General features: G+C 42.1%; 1 protein-coding gene across 4 annotated transcripts in view; it reads right to left on the bottom strand.

The window, feature by feature from the left end:
* The window catches only part of SLC15A1 (solute carrier family 15 member 1), a 54,779-nt gene that overhangs the window by 13,158 nt on the left and 21,394 nt on the right, over positions 1-20,227 (bottom strand). For 3 of the 4 annotated variants that reach the window (XM_032496740.1, XM_032496739.1, XM_032496738.1), the window contains 17 exons: positions 16,318-16,334; positions 15,316-15,397; positions 15,073-15,214; positions 14,034-14,153; positions 11,745-11,844; positions 11,453-11,543; positions 9,539-9,622; positions 8,980-9,062; positions 6,638-6,724; positions 6,019-6,108; positions 4,260-4,304; positions 4,066-4,098; positions 3,893-3,981; positions 3,278-3,359; positions 2,468-2,587; positions 1,333-1,479; positions 267-316 (listed from right to left, as the gene is read on the bottom strand). In XM_032496740.1, coding sequence (XP_032352631.1) covers positions 267-316; positions 1,333-1,479; positions 2,468-2,587; positions 3,278-3,359; positions 3,893-3,981; positions 4,066-4,098; positions 4,260-4,304; positions 6,019-6,108; positions 6,638-6,724; positions 8,980-9,062; positions 9,539-9,622; positions 11,453-11,543; positions 11,745-11,844; positions 14,034-14,153; positions 15,073-15,214; positions 15,316-15,322 — 1,370 coding nt within the window. In that variant the 5' untranslated portion in view covers positions 15,323-15,397; positions 16,318-16,334. Of the gene's footprint in view, positions 1-266; positions 317-1,332; positions 1,480-2,467; positions 2,588-3,277; positions 3,360-3,892; positions 3,982-4,065; positions 4,099-4,259; positions 4,305-6,018; positions 6,109-6,637; positions 6,725-8,979; positions 9,063-9,538; positions 9,623-11,452; positions 11,544-11,744; positions 11,845-14,033; positions 14,154-15,072; positions 15,215-15,315; positions 15,398-16,317; positions 16,335-17,164; positions 17,245-20,227 lie in introns of those variants that run through there. The other variant, XM_032496737.1, reaches the window with a different exon arrangement.

The following is a 20,227-nucleotide window of genomic DNA, read 5'->3' as shown; positions in this document are numbered from 1 at the left end:
GTTCAGAGTTGTTATCATGAATGGATGCTGAATTTTATCAAATGCTTTTTCTGCATCAATTGATATGATGATGTGGATTTTCCTCTTTAGTTTATGAAGATGACAAATTTTATTTACTGATTAAAAAAAATATTGAACCAGCCTTACATTCTTGGGATTAAATCTCATACTCTCCTTTGATATCCCTGTTACAGTTGGATTTTACCACGGGTATGCATTACTTTCAGAAGCTGAAATTAACTGAAGTTTTAAGGAAATATACATACCTGATTCCATTTTCTCCTTTTACTGGCTTCTGGTTAAGGCCATCCTTTACCTGAGAAAGAAAACATGTGCAAATCTAACTCATGAGAATAAGTTCAGAGGAACATTTCAGCCTTTGAGAAGGAGAGTGATATTAGCATTTATCCTCAGAGCTAAGGGCATAATGATTACACTTGCAGGGCTCCACTCATCATCCCTGGCTTTTCTTGAAATTACCATGAGCTGCTACAATTTTGAATGTTTGCTTTTTAGTGGTTCCACAGAACACTGCCCTCCAAGAATTTAGGACAAGCCACTCAACAGCTCCCTAATTAAACATGTTACCCAAGAGTTTTAATTCCATATTGCAGTTTTGTGGAAGCCCAACTAAACTCACCCTACAGAATACTCACGACTCTTTCACTGCTTCTTTATAGGCTGAATGGCATCTCTAGATGCCTCAATTTTGTCATGAACTCATTTATACGTATTTTTATTGCTTTCACCTGTTATATTCACTTTATTTTTCCAGAGAGTGCTCTAACTTCCCAATTACTCAGTGCAAACTTTTAAAATAAATGCTATTAAATTTATATTTAGAATTTTATCTCAGAGAGGAGGGTATAGCTCAGTGGTAGAGAGTGTGCTTAGCACGCAGGAGGTCCTGGGTTCAATCCCCAGTACCGCCATTAAAACAAATAAATAAGTAAATAATCTAATTACCTCTTCCCCCCAAAAAAAACCCTAAAGTAAATCAAGTAAAAAGTAGAGATGCATTAAAAAAAAACCTTTAACTCAAAAAGCCTCAGAAGGCAGATATGTATTCTGTGTGACTTGTGTACACACACACACACACACCATACCATGCCCAGAAGTTCTTTAAAAAATTTTTAAAATTACTTTTAACCATTCCCATCCACCAGTCAAACCTTTATTGGACGTCAAATGACTTACGTCCTTGAAGAAGGAAGAACTGAGGATTCTCTAATATAGTACTACGTGGGGGTAAAACAAAGTCACACCACTAAATAGCCGTATCTCCAATAATACAAATAGCCAAGAGTCAGCTGTAGATGTCCAGCTACTTACCACTCGGTGGTGATTAGGGGCCCACACTAGAAGGGTGTGGCGATGGCCCTGCTCAAAGCTATGAGTTACTGGAGTGACTAGTGATCCAGCAGAAGAAATGTTGATACTTGTCAGTTTATCTACATCGAAAGTCATGAAATCATTTGTCTATAATGGGGGAAAAGGAATCACAGTTAATACCACAGAGCCTTGTTCTGCACCATGTGACTGAACTCTGCCATGCACATTATTTGACATTCCCAGGTCACGTTCATAAACATCAAAAGATGCCCTGTGGGGAGCCGGCATTGGTCTGTCTCAGCCCCGACCCCACCCCACTTGTGTGGACTCCATCCTCAAGTTGTTTAGTGTTAACCACAAGAATTATGCCTTTCATCCAGCATTTTACTTTTATTTCATTTTATGAAGATAAATGCTGTGGAAATTATTTCTACCATTGGGCAAAGAACAGCATCGGGGAAAAGCAACAGCTTGGGTGAAAATCAACACTGGGAAGTCAACTCCCGCCCCAGGCATCAGGAGTCAAATGTGCTTTCTTCCTTCATGATTATTATTAGTTTGGCAAGATCTAAGGGCGTGGTTGTTAACGGTGGCTGAACAGGAAGGAGACCAGTTAAATCAGCATCGCTACGGTTGGGATGCAGGTGTCAGAACTGTCAAAGCTCTCCAGGTGATTCCAATGCAGACTTAAGGGCCAGATAATTCTTTGTGAAGGGAGACTATGTATCAGCTTCTCTGGCTTCTACACAGAAGATGCCAATAGCACACTCCCAGTTGTGACAACAGAGACTGCCAAGTGTTCCCTGAGGGGGAAAACAGCCCTGGTGGAGAACCACTGCCCTAGAATTTGGTTCCACATACCAGCCAAATCATTGTCACCTGAGAGCTTGTAAAAAATGCAGCATTTCAGCTCAAGAATCTGCATTTTAAGAAGCTCCACAGGTGATTCACAGGCATCTTAAAAAAGCACACTGGCAAGGGTGACGCCAAAATGAGATCAGGATATTAGGACATTTCCCTTCTGGGCTCATCTTGGGACTGATAATGAGGACCAAGAAGATGAGCTTCTCCAAATCCTATTTTTATCACTTGGGTCAGAAGAAGGAAAAACAAAGTTGCATTTCCTTCTACTTACTTGAGACATCTGGTCAAGTGTCACTGTCGTTCCAGGAAAAGATATAGTCATGTTATCATTTCCTATATTCATTACTTTAACTTGGACTTGACTTCCTCTGGGGAAGACTGGGAGAGTTTTCTGAGCAAAATAAGAAGAGAACTGGCAGTGAGGTCTTCAGTGCATATTGAAAGTGACCTTAACCATGGCCCTGGAGTCACTGTCTCCCTGGCCAAGGAAAGCTGTGCTGGCTGAGGCTCACCAAATACCCACCACGAAGTCCATGAGGCTCCAATTCCCACACCCATGGCCCCCATAGAAAGTGATGCTCATCCAGAAGGTGGAAGCAATCAGAAGGAGGCTGCTTTTGGTCCCACCTAGCCACCTCCAGGTCAAAGGATGCCAGGTTACAAAGCCTACTATCTGAGGGGTCAGAGTAACCAGAGCCTAAATGACTGCTGATCTTGTGGTGGTGTCTGCTCTCCTTGGATGCCAATGTCACCCCTTGTAACTCTGGAAGCCCAGACTCAGCCCTGGACACAGTGCTCTAAATATCACCTCACAGTGCTTTCTGCTTTCCTGCCTCACACCCTGCTCAGGGCTTCTGCATTCTCCCTACAATGCCCTCTCTCAAATCCCAGTGTCACTGAAGCAGGGCATGCTGACTCAAAGGGACTATTTTGCCCCATGGCACATTGTTCACAGCTCCAGACTTGGTTTAATCAGCAAATCCCTGGCCTCCCCTGATTACTCTCAGTCCTGGAGAAAGAAGGCTTCTGAATGCCCCACCAGCCCCACCAGGAAAGGCACTGCAGAATCAGGGCAACTCACATCAATTTCCACCTGCACAACTGCAGCTGCCACAAAAGCCATGGAAGCCAGGAACATCCCAACTGTCATCTTCTTCAAGGGACTGGCAGGACAAGCAAGAGAAAGAATCTCCATCGGCTGCATTCAGGTGAGCTAATGGAAACCTCCAAAGGCAGCACTCCTCTCCCACCCAACCCCCAACAAAACCAACTTCCCCTCAAAGCACATGAATTCAAAGCAGCCTTTGTCTCTTATGCATGCCCAAGACTAAGGAGGATAAATGTAATACAGCTTCTCATTTGCATTTTTACATTTAATTTCTAGAAACTATCATTCAAGTGCTACTTTGGGTCATAGTTAAAATTTCTATTGAACACATATACGAGAGAGCCTTAATAAGAGGCGTTTTCAGGCTGCCATTAATAGTACTTTGGAGGGCAAACTTTCAGAAACATTGGCACAGAGACATCTGATTCAAAAATATTTCTTTGAAAAGCCCTGCACGTGGTGGGTGTTGTGGGAGGGGAGCCCGACATTCCTTCCACCAAGGCTCTGGGAGCTGAGGGAGCATAGCCTGCTTGCAAAGCCCTAGGACAGATGGAGCCCCAACCCCGATCCCAACCCGCGGTCACCTACGTGAAATTGAAACCACACTTTGCGATCAGAGGGTACACCAAAGCATCCATGATGGGGACCATGATAACGATCAAGATGGCGTTCACGGTCTGCAGATGAAGTGGAGGTGAACTGTTACTCTTGTCTCAAAGGTGGCTTTGATCTCTGAAAGGGACTTAAATATTTTCTCCTACCTGCATCTGATCCGGCTGAATCTCAATAATTCCCTAAAAAGAGGGGGAAAAATTTCATGGATAAGTTCACACAGAGGAGCAAATGCGGGGGGCAGTTTGGAATGTTATGAGAGGGGAGGAGAAAGAGGGTAAAGGGAGTAAAACAAAGGAATAGTGACCAGGGGCCATGAAACATCTCCATGTGCCAAACTTACAATCTTCCCGCTCATAGTTGCTGCTTGCAGCGTCCACCTGGAGCCCTTAAAAACAAATAAGTTTACTGCATCATTTGGGACCGTGGGTCTTAAACATTTCACAAGTCAGTGTAGGGTCTTTTTAAAATCAGGAAGGAGGTCCGAACTGTTACAGGGTTTAAACATTTTCTTTCCAACATCAGGCTCATCTCCCAGCTCCACTGTGATTATAGGTAAGAAGTAATGACATGCATTTCTGCTGTTGAGTTAACACAACATATAGTACTCCAACCCCTCATGGAGAATCCAGTGAGTACTACTCTGGGATAAGCCATCCTTAGGAAAGACAAAAATGCATTTCTGAGGTTTGCTGGGAAGCTGACATCACCTGCCAGGTGAAAGCAGCTTCACACCCTGAGGATATTTTACATTCAATGGTATGGTAACTTCAGGAACATTATTATTGTTGAGTCTACTGTTGACAGGCTCGGCTGTCCTAAAATGTAATTCCATCAAGAGCGGGATGGATTTAAACCTGGGTAGCCTACTTATATTCAACCTATTTTACAGTAAAAGGTGACACAGGACTGTATAAGAATATATCATACATTCCATGGAGGACTGAACATGGAAATGTCTCAACATAATCTATCACTTACACTAGTAGGACATCATAAAAAGTCAAGAAATATGTCACTGGCTGAGTTCTTAATATATGCCAGCCACTGATTACTTAATGTACAGTCTCTGCTTTGATCCTCACAGCCTTACCCTGGGTTATTACCCTTTTCAGAAGGATTAAAGGATTACACGAAGTCACACAGCTAAAAGGTACCGAGTGCATTTGTAGTGCAAGTTCAATTTCAATAACTGGTCCCTACCCAACATGCAAAACTGATTCTTAAGACGCATACTTACAAAAAAGGAGATTAATGTCTACACTCAAAAATTTTTTCCCAAAAGATAGTTTACCCTAATAATCCTTCCTGCACAGTAAAACCATAAATGTTTGTAAATTTTTTCTTTAACTCCAGTTTCTAAAAGAAATAATATATTAATACTTTGGTGACTGAATATCACTCACGGGGTTTTTCTAACCCTATTTTGAAAAATTCCCAGGCATGTGTTCTCTAGCTGTGGGAGAAAGAGCAGGGGACAAGTCAATGATATCTTTTAGTTCCTGCTCTGATAAGAGTGACTCGGGCAGAGTCATTTCACATCCCTGGATGGTACTTCTAGCCCAAGCATCCCATTTCACTTTGAAAGATATCAAGTCTCTTTCAGTTTAAATATTCTGTGGATCCCATAAAAGATAATGCATCTTTTACCCTGCTGGGGGGGGGGTGTAGCTCAGTGGTAGGGTGTGTGCTTGGCATGCATGATGTCCTGGGTTCAATCCCCAGTAGCTCCGTTAAGGGGGAAAAAAATCCACTCTTTTAACACGCTGTATCAGTTGAAAAACTAACACTTTATTCTCACTTTGACTGGCAGGAGTCCTGGATACTTTGATCAGATCTTTCCCAAGACGCTCTACTTGACTCCACCTAATTTTCTTCATTGTTTTGCCACAGAAATGTGTATAGAACTAACTAGCATTGTTTTTTTTTTTAAAAAGAAAGCCAAGGTGATCTAACAATTACCAAATAAATGAAATATACAAAAGGACCTGGAAGAGAACATTTTTACTAGCTAAGGACTAAGTGAGTACCACTTGGTGCCTGGTAATGCCTGAAGAATGTTTTGTTAAATGAAGATGTACAGAAACATGGTTTCCTGTTACCTGCTGGTCAAACAAGGCCCAGAACATGGGGAGCGGAATGTACAGGAACATCACCCTTGTAACCATCTTGATTTGAGAGACTAGCCGCTCCTGTAGGGACAAATCAGCCACGACTTGTGTCACTCACAGCCACCACACAATGCTATTTTCAGCACAGACATATTTGCATCTGGAGACAAGCTGGGAGGTGATTAATTATTCTAAGAACCCTACTGCAGGTTTCTTTAGAAAACCAAAAATTCCTAAGGCGTTTAATACATGAGTGAAAACATCTGTTCAGGCAGTAAATTACTCAAATTTAAATATAAATTCCACTAAATGTAAATCCCAACACCACCACTTAACTCTTCCATATTCAAACCAAAGTAATGTGATCACAATGACATGTAACTAATGGCAGATTATACCATATGAAAATCTATGAAAGGTATTATTGTTTCCAGATAAATTATATCCATTGTGTATCCAGTTCTTTTCAATATAAATAAACACTCCCACACATAGTCTTATTTAAAATGCTAATAAAGTTTATGAAGCTACAACTGATAATTTTGTCCACGTAGCCTTAATAATGGGATTTATGATTACTGGGACCATCGTAGCAATAATAATCACTTACATCATATTTCTCGTTGGCCCAGTCCAGCCAGTGCTCCCTCTTAGGAAATTCCTTACTCCGATGCCTAAACCTATTTTTGATGGCAAACTGAAGAAAGGAAGAAAGATCAAATTTCAAAACAGAAGTGACTACTTTCGGTGAAGCACACTTCAGTTCAACTCCTTTTAATGGAAGACTTATGAGAGAAGCAAAATATGAACTTGGAGATGATAGTATCATGAAGACGCTAAAGACAGAACATGCATTTATTTCAGCCCCTTACTAACTGAGGGTGTTTGAGTTAGGGTAAACGGCATCATGCTGTTACTACTGCGCTCTCCAGATTTTCTAGAGAGGAGTGTTCAGTAGAAATATAACACGTGACACATAAGCAATTAAAGTTTTCTGGTAGCTGTATTAAACAGTAAAAGAGAAACTGGTGAAATTCATTTAAAATATATTTTGTTTAACCCAACAAACCCAAAATATGATCTTAATATGTAATCAGTATTAAAAAATGATGAAAAATTTTACATTTTCTTTTCATATCAAGTCTTCGAATTCCAGAGAATATTTCACACTTAGACCACATTTCAATTCAGATGCTAAATTTTTTATCAGAAGTGTTTGATCTGAATTTACATTTCATAAAATTTATGTTTGAAAAACTAGACTTACATACCTAAGTTGTTTCAAACATTTTAAAAAGTTTTCCAATAACTTAATTGAACATTGGTTTTTAAACTTAAGAGAATCCACTACGTAGAAATACCTGTATAACAAATTACATAATTTAAATTAATTTAAGTGAAATCCAATTTGAAACTCTGTTCCCCAGTTGCACTTGCCACATTTCAAATATTCAATAGCCATGCATGGCTAGTGGCTAGCATATTGGATAGCAAAGGTCTATAATAATGTATTAGAGTCACACAAAGGAGAGTGAGAACTCACCACATAGAAAAAGTATTAGAGGAAAATAAAGATTATGGTTGAACATATTCTAAAATATGTCAACACTGATCAGAAAAATATACTTACCCACCACTACCCATTATAAAATTAGAGGCTTCCAAAATTCCTTGTTGGTAAGAAGCCTTCAGTGGAGCACAGTGCATTCATAATGATGTGACAGCAAGAGGGCGATAGTGATGCCAGTTGGGGACACGCCTGTGACTTAAAGGCAGTAACTCAAGGCTGCGGGCTGACGTAGGATACTGGGAAATATAATTCTCATAACTTGAAATAGCTTCAAGTTGTTCTTTTGGAGTTTTAAACTAAGTCACCCATTACTTGGGAAGGAAGGACTTGGAGAGGTCACTGGAACTGGACATCCCCTCTTAGCTTGGGAAAAGGTTTTCGGTGTGACTAGCTCTAACGTTAGAGGAAAGTGCAGGAGGAAAAGGGAAGACACATGAGGCGGGGGAAGTTTTCTTGACCCTGAGAGGACACCTTTGTGTCACAAAGTAAAGCACATGTACAATTTAACACGATAATGTCAGGAAAAGGGGAAAGGAGGTGACTAAAATTATCTTAAGGCTACCTTGACATCCAAAGGGTTATCCACAGTTCTTAATGAATGAGTAACACATTTCCCCCTTGATTATACAATGTAGATATTCCTTTAAAAAAATAGGCAGCATATTTGGGAATACAGTTATTTGACTCCATTATTTAAAGATTCCCAGGCTCAGCATTTATTTCCTGCCTTTGAATGTGCCTGTGTGGACATATCCCTGCAGATGCACATGGAAGAGACCACACCCTGCACATTCCCATCACCAAACAGTCTTTGAAGACAAGACTTCTCCTGGCTGCATAACACGGCATGGAGGTACTGTGTTAAGCACTATTCTATTGTCAGCAAGTTGCTTGACTTAGATTTTTGTCGTACATTTTTTTTCTAAATATTACATTGATAATCTTCTCACGTGAATCTGTGTTCATTTTTGAAAGCGATTTTCTTGGCCTTTATTCCTGAAAGTAGGATTGCTGACACTCTCCATGCCTCAGACTCCTGACAAGCATCACAAAACTGCGCCTCTCCATTGTTGTTTCACTGCTCTCCGACAAACATCAGACACAGTTTGTCATTTTGACAGGTGAAGAGTCCCTCTGGTTTGCTTTTCTTTCACCATTGATCTTTTAAGTTCAAGAGCCATTTCCATCCCTCTCTTTTCGAGTTCTGTTTGTGTCCTTTTTCATTTGATGAGCTTTATAAGAAACTTCAATTTCTCAAAATAGTAAAGAACACCAATACAATGCTTCAAGGAAACTCAAAGGTTCACTGAATTTTAATTTAAAGGAGGCAGAAGGTTCTAGGGTGACTAATATGATGGAGAGAGAGCTATTGAAGTACTTACCCCAATGCACCGGACGACTTTAGCCATGACGTTGCCCTGAGGCTGGAACTTCTTGTACATCCTACTCCCAATGACAAACACAACTGGGGAGGGCAAAAGAAGATGGGTTAGCCAGGTGTCTGACAGAGCTACCTGTGACCCAGAAGATGTGCTTCTGTATGAATTATAACCTTGTTTCAGAAATACTGGGATTACTCATAAAATGAGTTTACTTAGGTACCTCCCAGTTTAGAAAGTGCTTTTGATTCTAATAATCACAGGAGCTTCTGAGCAATATTATATTGTGCTCTCACATACAAACACTGAAACCTTGGGGTGGAGGGTATTGCTCAGCGGAAGAGTGTGCGCTTAGCAGGCACAAGGTCCTGGGTTTAATCCCCTAGTACCTCCTTTAATAAATAAACAAATAAATACATACAGACATATATAAATACATAAATAAACCTAATTACCCCCCCAAATAAATAAAATAAAAAATAGGTAAAAATTGGTCACAGTAATTAATGTGAGGGTCTGCCCTGATCATAGGACTGTATTAATTCCACTGATTCCTACTTACTCAGAGACACAGCCATGAGAGCAGCAGGAACCCCAAACGCCAATGGGTAACAAGCTTGTTTACTGTGAATTCCACACACTTGAACTGAGGAGAAATTACAAGATTAAAGTTCATTATGATAATGGTAATGCTCATCAATTTCACAGTTTTTTAAATCCCTAGCTGGTTATTCCATACTATTCTCACTTAATGTTCTAGACTTATCCACATGCCTTATTGATGTCATTGCCAGCTGAGCAGAACAGCTTTGTGGTAGGAAGAGCAGGAGATGGAGGCAGGTTCTAATCTCTAACCCCTACGTAGATGTCTGATACCAGCTAAGCCAGAATCAGTGGGAACTCTTCTGTTCTGCTGACTTACCTAGTCGGGGAGATAAAAATGACCTGGATATAGTAACTTGAAGAAAGTGGGATTCAGTAAGTAAAATCAAAGGACTCTGGAAAACCAAGATTGTATGTTCCTGAACACATGCTAGTTAGCAAACAATGAGATGACCCCGGGCAGGGGTCAACTAGCTTTTCTGTGAAGAGTCAGAGGCTGTGGACAGTCCTAACTGCGCAGCCCTGCCTTTGCAGGGTGAAAGCGGCCGTGGACAATGCACACATGGATGGTCTTGTCCAGATTTCTGGATTTGGCCTGTGGGCCATAGGCTCCCAACTCCTGCCTGAAGATCTCTTTTAGCTCTGAAATCCTAGGGCTGGCAGGAAAAAAATTAAGACTTTGGAAGGGGCAACAGAAATTACTGGAAATCCTTTCAATGGAGTGCTGGAGCCTCTAGGAGACATCTGGTCCTATTGGGCTTGACTTTGTCTTTGACTAGCTGTTTCACAGTTTTGCAGAGAAAGAAGTTACCGAGGTAGAAAACTATAGTCAAGCATTTCCTGTTCAGAACAATACAAAATAGCAATGCAAAACAATTTCCCCCCATAAAGAACAGAAATCTCCATTAGTCAAATCCTCATTTGAACTGATTATATCAGCTTTCCAGTTTCCTCATTAACCAATAACTTATATAAAATCTTGGTGACATGCTTCCTTTATATGGGTACGAGAGTTATGATTTTTCCTTCAAAATGAATCATTTTACACATTCAAATGCACACAGTACATATTCTAGTAGAACCTGGAGGTGGGGGAGGGGAGGGGAGGTCAGGAACAGAATGCAAGAATAAAAGCTAGTAAATTTTTATATAAAGCAAGTTGGAATGGGGTTTCTGTGTCATCTTCAAATTACTACTCTAGGCAGAAATACATAAACCCCACAAATTATCTTGTTTCATAATTTATTCTGACTTCTAGTGTAGGCACCATGGTCTTGCTTTGGTCTAATTTGTCCCCACATATACCCTTGCATGTGGGAAATTCACAAACTCTCACTGGAGCGTCTGCAAGCACAGAAATCTGAGTGCTGCTGATAGTTGCTGTCCCCTTGTCTTTCTTGGGGTAGTTCTTTTAGAAACACCTGAGATGATAGGGAAGCAAAGAATAAAACCTTGCCTGCTAAATTCTTCGTAACTCACTGAACGGCACTGGGGAGCCAAGCCTGAAGGCAAAAAATGTCATCTATGGCCCACTTATCCGGCATAGTTTCCAAACAGCCTCTCTTATCTTATCTCTTACCACGGATAAGGACTTTGAATTATTAATAATGATTTAGAAAAATCAATTGCTATGCTCACGATGGTCTAGATTCTTCAGTGGCCACTGGGATAAGGGATTCAAAGAAGATTAGCAAAGGAGGTAAATCTTGAAAGAAAAGCAGTTTGCATCAAGGGTTTCACTATGTCCTCCAGGATATATGTGACAGCCGGCGTAGGGAGAACTGAACAAAACCAGAAGAGACTAAACTTTTCACCTGACTTCTCTCCATCATTAAAAAAAGAAAAACCAAGATCTCTTTCAGATATTTTTTACCTCTGAGCAGAGGAGTGATGATCGTAGAAATCAAACTTCCAGCATTAATGGCCAAATAAAAGATGGAAAAAAATCTGTTTCTTTGCTTTTCCTGTAATAAGAAAGATAAAGTATGATGACTTGGGCTATATGTCAACTGATCAACTGTGGCAGATGATCTGACTTTGACTTCTAACTTGGTTTCAGTCAGTGTCTTATATATACTTGAAAAACCTCCAATGGAGAATACACTGTGTCAGTGGAATTTGATTATAATCACTTACATGGTTTCTGTGGAGATGCATGCTCTTACCTGGCCCTCTTCAAACTGATCTCCACCAAATGCAGACACACAAGGCTTTATCCCGCCAGTACCCAGAGCTATCAGGGCCAGGCCAACCATGGACAGCGCCCTGTGGAAAGTGGTAGGTAGGAGAAGGGGCAGGATGTGAGATCCTTAGATGCAGGAACCTATCTTTCCACTAATTTCCCTCAGAGGACAAGGCACAATGGTAAACAAAGAGAAGGGATTCACCCCATATGAGAATATAATTCACAGGAATGCAGTCTTGACAGCTGAATGAAACTTGAACTCAAGGACCTTCAAATTCATATCTTTATCTAATAATTTACCATCTAGAAAATTTAAAGCAATGCTTTGAATACTGAACAAAGCTTTATGTATGGTTCTTTTGTAGCCTAAATGGGTAAGTGAAATGTTTAAGCATTGCCTCTGGTACAATCATAATAGACTCATAAGAGTCATTAAAAGACATTGGAAACATGATTTAATTGCAAAGCAGAGTATCAGGTTATAGAGTATGATCTTAACTTGTTTACAAAGTACAGAAGACTGGAAAAAAGTAGAGCAAAAGGTTTATTATTATGATCTTTTACAATGAAAAGAGTTTATAATAAAAAAGGGGTTAAGGATTATTTTTCAATTTGCTTTTGTATTTTCCAAGTTATCTGTGTTTTACCTCCTGAATTGAAAAAAAAAAAAAACCATTCATAGAATTTACCAAACCTCATCTTGTAATTTTGTTAGATTTATAGTAGTCACTACGCATTTCAGGTTTTATAAATGTTTATTCCATATCTTCTTGGTTGCTAATATTGTTTAAAAATGCTAAAAAAATACTTTGTGAAACAGATAAAGTCAAGGAAGACACTGCCCATAGAAAGAATTCTTAAAAACAATCATGCCTGTCTCCCTGGACTGACTGACTGAAGCACCTCTTTAGTCTTGCTTTTGCCTCTTTACACAACTTGTGTTTGATGTTGTCGCTCTAAGCATTTTAAAGAACAACAAAAACACCGGCCAATTTAATGTTATGTACCATGCAGTCTTTTTAAAATACTTAACTATTATTGTATTATTTACTTATTATTTTTTGGGCAGGATTAGGGGGAGGTAATTGGGCTTGTTTATTTTTAGAGGAGGCGCTGGGGATTGGACCCAGGACCTCTTGCATGCTAAGCAATGCGCTCTACCACTTGAGCTGTTACCCTCGCCACTATGTAGTCTTACGAGGCTTGTGGGCATGTTTCAGTACCTAACTCCAGGAAATAAAATAAGTAGCCAGGCTCTCTTGAATATCTATCGCTTGCCAGGCAGGGTTCTAGATGATCTACCCAGATTAATGCATAACAGTCCTACAGATGAGGACACATGAGCACAGAGGTTAAGAAATTTGCTGAAGATCACACAACTCATAAGGGGCACAGCCAGAATTTGAACCCATACAGCCTGGCATCAAAGTCCATGTCTTAATCGATACTGTAGATTATAAAACTGAGGGAGGCATGGGGAAGATAAGTTGGCCCAGGTCACACAGCTGTTCTGTGGGACTCAGAGCCGGGACTCAGATCCTGGAAGTCTGAGCTGTGGACTATGCTCGTAACCACTCCCCTCCACTAACACACTTCCGCCACAGGTGTCACGTCCAGGGATCTAATCTGGATGGCTGTCTGATTGACTAGTAAACCAGAAATACAGGGATGGCAGATACTAATTTGAATTTCAATTATATTTTCCCAAACCATAAGATGGTTTACTCCTAGATCAAGGAACCAAAGCCCAAGAACAGGGAACAGAAGAAATCTTTACAACTTGTCTGCTAGGCCAGACTGCAATGAAGGGGAGTTAATCTCACAGAGGAGCTGTTGTCAATCAGCACTTTTCACCAAGAACGCAGAGCCCAGGGCTGGAACAAATGTTTATGAAACTGATTTACTCAAAAACGAGCAGTAATGTGGTCCAAGACAGAAAACTAAAGGTACAGAATCTTGAGGAAACCTGGTACAATTAATGATCAAGGTCTGTGGGAGTTAATGCCGCTCTAGGGAAGACTCCATGCACTGACCGTGCCCTGATGGGAGAGGTACCCAAGACAGCAAGCTTTCCAGTGAGCAATGACACTGACATACTGAAGACCCAACTCTGAGTCAATTAAACAGCTTTCTCTACGCTGATGGAGGAGGAAAGGCCTCCTTACACTTACAGTGAAGTTCAAGGAAAAAGGTGAAAAATTAAAGCACCGAACAAGCACGCAGTGGGAGGTAAGGGGTCAGGGTAGGGCCTCCGTTAACATCAACTCACACATGTGCAGAAATACTGTCCGGGGTTCCATCGTGGTTGAAGTCCGTGAGGTCATTAATGGAGCTCACTGCAATGACTGCCTGTCCAATGGTGTAGACAATGGAGAGAGACACAATTGTCCTGTGTTTCAAGAGGTCAAGAGAATCCAAGTCAACTGTACAATAGCAGTCCACTTCCTATTCCACCACATGAAGGCCTCTGCTTCCAACTTTCAAAAGCCCCATTAAGAATGTCCTTGTTTCTCAAACTGTGTAAACCTGCTCATGCTTTGAAAGGCAGCCTACTGAAGAACTGTTATGCTTAGAGCAAAATTTTGGCCACAGGAGCCAGAGGAATGGGGAAGATCTGTTTTCTCCTTGACCTACTTGAAAGATTCAATGTCTCATTTCACTCAACTACTGAAATTAGTACCTGTATCTTTAAACAGTCAGAGATATCTTGTGCCTGGTAACAATATTTAGCCAGCAGTGGTCCATTAGTTATTTTTGAATTATATTGAGTCATTATGAGACAGTCACTGAATATTCCTGCTTCTGCCCGTGTTGTGCATTGGACCTGGAAGAGCCTCTACTTCCTTCTGCATTAAGTCTTAGGAAACTTCCAGATGACCCCTCCCATTGAGTGCACCCCTAGAGCTCTTCCTGCAGGACTGGTGAGCGCCCCAAGTCGTTTCTGCTCATCCGGCCAGCTTGAGACTTTCAGCAGCTGGGATGTTTTGAGAGAGCTTCTTTGTTCTTAACTCTTCATGCATCATTAATGACAGATGGCATTCCAGCTACTATTTCAAGATGAGACAAAGATGTCATAAGTGTTTGGAGGAGGAAAAAATCCTACCAAAGCTACTTGCATTCACACTGCTAAATGCCAGGCACGGTATTAAACTCTGGCGACACGAGGATGAGCAGAAACAGGCTCTGGCTCCATCTCCTACCAGTTCTATGCTCCTTGATTCCTTGTTCCCCAAGTCCACCATCCCAAAGCCCAAAGCTTATAATTACTTTTTGGCTTGCTTGTTAACAGGTAAGTTGCCATGACTCACTTGAATTTTCCCAGCCAGGAGTCGGCGATGAGAGCTCCTAGAATTGGTGTCAGGTAACACAGAGCAACAAATGTGTGGTAGATGGTGGTAGAGAGACTGTCGTCCCAGCCGATGAAATATCGAAAGTACAGAATCAGGAGTGCTTTCCGCAGAAAGTGGTGGAGGAAGAGAGGGCAACAAAGTTAGAAGTGGCTGCAGTAACTCACGCTTTCCACCGAACGGGGCAGGGTCGAAAGGAGTTACCTCTCATTCCATAGTAGGAAAATCTTTCACAGAACTCATTGATCACGATGAAGAAGATGCTCAAGGGATAACCAAAGCAACTCTGAAAAAGAGAATCAGGCTGGGATCGAAACACACTCCTCACTGGTCCCTATTCACAAATGAGGGCTAACATTACAGGAAGTATCTGATGCATGTTTAGCAACTTACCAGGGACCCTCCAGAGGTGGAGCTGAGAATTTAAACATTTTTATTCCCTTATACTCCACACAAGGACAAGAATGAAATGAGGCTTTAATAGTTTTATTGTTAGTCTGAGAAGGACTGTACAAGGCAGACCTCGAAGATATTGTGGGTTTGGTTCCAGACCACCACAATAAAGCAAATATTGCAATAAAACAAGTCACATGAAGTTTTAGGTTTCCCAGTACATAGAAAAGTAATGTTTACACTATACTGTAGTCTGTTAAGTGCACAATAGAGTTATGTCTTAAAAAAACAATGTACGGGGGGAGAGCACAGGAGAGTATAGGACCTAGCAAGCATGAAGTCCTGAGTTCAATCCCTAATATCTCCATTAAAAAAAAAAACCTAATTATCTCCTCTACAAAAAAGTATACAGTGCTGTATGTCAGTTATATCTCAATAAAACTGAAAGAAAAAAAAAGAATTATTTAAAAAATTAAAAGAAAACAAAAAAATGCACTTACCTTAACTAAAAAATGTTTTATTGCTGAAAAATGCTAACCATCATCTGACAACACAGGGTTGCCACAAACCTTCAATTTGTAAAAAAACACAACATCTTGCAAAGCACAATAAAATGAGGTATGCCTTGCACTCAGCATGTCCTAAAAAGAAGAAATGTTACTCAGAAACTCAGGAGTGCCCCTCATTGACGTCAGCTGCACAAGATGCATTTGTTAAATAAGCGAATAAAGCACAGCTGTGAACACTTAGCAGCAAAACAGATGGTGGAGTTCACATCATGAAGCCACATGGAGAAGTAAAAAGGATACATACCCACGATTTGGATGTTCCTGAAAGAAAAACAAAAATCCCACTGTTAAAGTCAAGCAATTAAAATCTTTTTCTTTTTTTGCTGAGTCTAAACTCAGACCCTCTGACTTTCCCTGGCAGTCAGATATGTCATCCAGATGGCTCCAGCCCTGCCCGTGATTCCGGTCCGAGGCCCGGGTCCTTTATCTGGAGTGCGGCTGCAGGCTGCATTTTCTTTTAATTAGCCCCTTGGGCCACTGTCTCGAGTCGTCAGAATTGAGAACCAGAGGTTCAGAGAATCTGCCAAAATCATGTCCTCCTTGAACACTTCAAAGTCTGTCCATCGTCCACAGGATAAAATCCAAACGTTTATCATGTTCTTTACTACCTCGCAAGGTCAGAGGGGTTTGGGTGAAGGTTAAAGAACAGAAACACTGAACACTTCATGGTGCCCAACACGGAGGGAGGATTCCACCATCGTTCCTGTTCCCTGGGCTGCTTTCCTTCCAGCCCCAGCTGCCCCAACCACACAGGGCTCCCAGGATCCCCCAACCCACCCAAAGTCCTTAACACAAGACAGCAAGTCCTTTGCCAGGAGTCCCCTTTTAATGTGCCCTCTTCCTTCGTGAAGGCTCCTCCGACCTCCCTATGTTACCAGCCAGTGGTAATAGCAAGTTTCTATTTCTCCCTCCCCTTCCCAGACAAACCACGCAGTCTCCATCCCCACACCCCTGCGTCTTTCCGGCACCTGCCCGCGGAGGGGGCTTGCTGTCAGACGGATGACTTCGAAGAGAAAGAAGAAAATGGGTGAGAATCCAGTGAGTGGTTGTAAACCAAGTGCCACTGAGCACCTTCTAAATCATAAGCGTACCCCTCATCTTCTTGGCTTCAGCCTGTCTCCCCGGAATTTGGACCAGAGCTGACCCGTAGTCTCATCTGCATTTTAACATCTCCTCGAGCTCTTCCCGGTACCAGCACCTTGCCCTGTATTTATCCGGGTCTGTCATGTGCTGTTTCATATGTCCCTTTCCCTCCCTCTCCTGCCCCTCCCCGGCCCCAGTAACCACAGCCTAGTTCTCTGTGGTCAGTGACCCTGCAGTGGTGATTCTCAAACAGGAGTGAGCCTCAAAGCCACCCCGAGGGCTTGGGAGAGCAGCTTTCTGGACCGCACGCCCAGAGCTGCTGACTCTGTAGGCCCAGGGTGGCCTGTGGAGTTTGCATGACTAAGTTCCAAGGTGGTCCAGGGACCCTGCTCTGAGACCCACATGCAGGCTATGATATCAAGTTGTCTGACTGCTCTTTGCAAGTAAGTTTTATCACGTCTCTGGCCCTGAGCCCCAGAGGGAGCCTTCTGTGCCAGCTGTCTAGGGTGGGACCTGAAAACAGAAGCTGGATTGCACTCTGGAGTCTCCACCCCCAGCTCTCACGTCTTCCCCATTCGGGCTCTTCCTTTCAGACTTGCCACCTTGTAATTTCATTATGTGCAAGCCCCGGGCCCCATCCCACAAGAAACAAAATCACAACTCTGCCTGAGCACCACATGGTCCTCCAGGCCTCCCTCTCACCTCGTGGGTCCGGGCCTGCCTTCCTGAGTCCGGTCACATGTGCTGTGGGTATCCGCGCTTCCCCCACTCAGCACCGCCCCACGGCCTCACAACCAGGCTGTCTCCCACTTTTACCCACTTAAAAGCAGTGATGCTACTTCAGTCCTTGTCCTAAGGTGGGAAATAAACTGTCTTGGTCTCACAGGGCTCCGATACCCAACTGTTCCTGTTGTCATTTGAAGTTCTGGAAGGAGATTCCTCACCACTAATAGACTGGTTTTCTCCCCAGTTAGACTTCCTCATGGGCAGGGGCTGCTCTCAGGGGCTACATGTGAAGAATTCAGGTATGGGGTCAGACATGCAACGGGATCTCAGCCCAGTTACGGATCCCTGTGACCTTGGGCAAGCCCACCATCCCTTTGGACAGCCCGCCTATCCCATGAAAATAACGCCACCCACCTCTAGGATTGCTGCATAAGTTCCAGAGGTGAGGGCCCAGGATGTGATGCATCCTTCAGTGGGAGATGCTGCTACCTCAGAATTTCCATCTCTGTTTGGTACCCCTTCCAACAGGTGGTGACAGTAAGGCCACTACTCCAGGCACCTGCACAGTTACTTACATGCCCGAACCCCATCCTTGTCTAAATGTCTTTCTGTGAATAAAAGTCCCTATGCTGGGTAAGCCACGTGTTTCCTGATGGGACCCTGGTGAATGCACAGGTCGCGTTTCATCACCAGACTCTACCTGCTGCCATGTTTCATCACCAGACTAGGGAGAGGACCACAATGCGGTGATATTGAAGGACCCGCCAGGAATATGATTTTGTAAAGCTCTACATGAGGAGCCTGTTGGCAGTATTCGAAGTCTGTTTCTTTGCTCCATCTTCCTGAGGACTCAGTGGGACTGTATGATGCTCTGCCTACTTAGACTTCAGATAACATGGCCTTACCCAAAGACCAGACAAAGCAAAGGTGATGCCCACACAAGGGCTCAGGTTGGTTCCTGTGATAGCCTTCTAGCGAAAAGCAGGAAGAAGGTAAGGAAACCCAGACTCGACTAAGACCACCTGGATCTCACTGCAATCCCTCTTTTCACACATTTCTCAGGATTTTGGTTTGCAGGGAAACACTTTGCCTGGCCAGGGTAGCACTTGTAATTTTTTTTAGTAAATATTATTTTGCAACAATTATTTGCTAAATAATATGGCAAAGGTTTTGTTTACTTCAAATATAAATGGGGTTACAGAAAAGAGAACTTAGATTCTTGTTACAACAGCCATCACACCCAGATCTACGTTACGGAAAAATGAAATTTCTAAACTCAGGTGCAAGTCTGAGACAGTACCCAGTCATCACTCAGAAAGCTTTTTATTTTCTGAAAGTTGTGCATTCCAAAGGACTACTTTTATTGCTGTGGGGCAGAGGTTGCTAAGTTCTTCTTTTACAGAATTCAAAGCTACTTACCGGATGTAGCAATGTGGTCAGCATTTCTTATCATAATATACCTGTGTGTGGGTTGTTATCTGAGAAAGCTCGAGTCTGGAAGTAGCGTTTACACTGAGCCTTAAGTCTGAACACAAACTGCACTGTCACCAGATTCTGTTTACTCTGGTACAATTGTGTCTGTCCTTGGTACCGGAATTGTAAATCTGATCAGCATTTTTGAGTGGTCCGCCATGTCTAGCATCATTCATGGGTCACTTGGATTTAACTACTGAGCAGAGTAAAACAGCTTAGCCAGTACCAGGCACACAGTAATCTCAAAATCAAGGATGGATCTTATTGTTATAATAAGCCTAGCAGTGCTTTTGTCTAAAGAATTTAGTAAAAAAAAAAAAAAAAAGTATACATTAGAAACTTCTATGATTACTGACTTGTGGGGACAGCAGGAAAAACCAACAAAGACACACTAGTTGATGGAATCTCTCCATTAAGGTGAATATTTCCTACTACTTAATAAAGCACATTCCACGTTTTTAATCATTTAGGGATGGAAACCCTAACCTTAATGTTTTATTACCTAGAAATGAAAGCCCCTCAGCAACACGATGGGTGTAAAGAGTGCACTTCAAGGACTTAGCCTTGGGAAGGAAAGAAATGAAGCATCTTGCTGAATCTAAGAGAGATGCTCTCACCCGGAGGCAGAGAGAAAATTGTTGCCTATCATCGCCGAGACGGAAATTGATGGAAAGATTTAAGTAATGCGTGGTATGTTAGGGCTGGCGTTTCTGAGGTCGCATGGCGTGGAAGGCAGAACAGGGGTCCTTGAAGATGCTCACGTCCTAACCCCTGGGGTTTCTGGCTGTGTTACCCTCCATGGCAAAAGGAACTTTGCAGGAGTGATTCAGTCAAAGACCTTGAAATGGGGCATTTGTCTTGGATTATCTCAG

The sequence above is a fragment of the Camelus ferus genome, chromosome 14 (assembly GCF_009834535.1).
Source record: "Camelus ferus isolate YT-003-E chromosome 14, BCGSAC_Cfer_1.0, whole genome shotgun sequence".
Taxonomy (NCBI): domain Eukaryota; kingdom Metazoa; phylum Chordata; class Mammalia; order Artiodactyla; family Camelidae; genus Camelus; species Camelus ferus.
The sequence above is the reverse complement of the archived record's forward strand: the minus strand, read 5'-3'. Positions and strand labels throughout refer to the sequence as shown.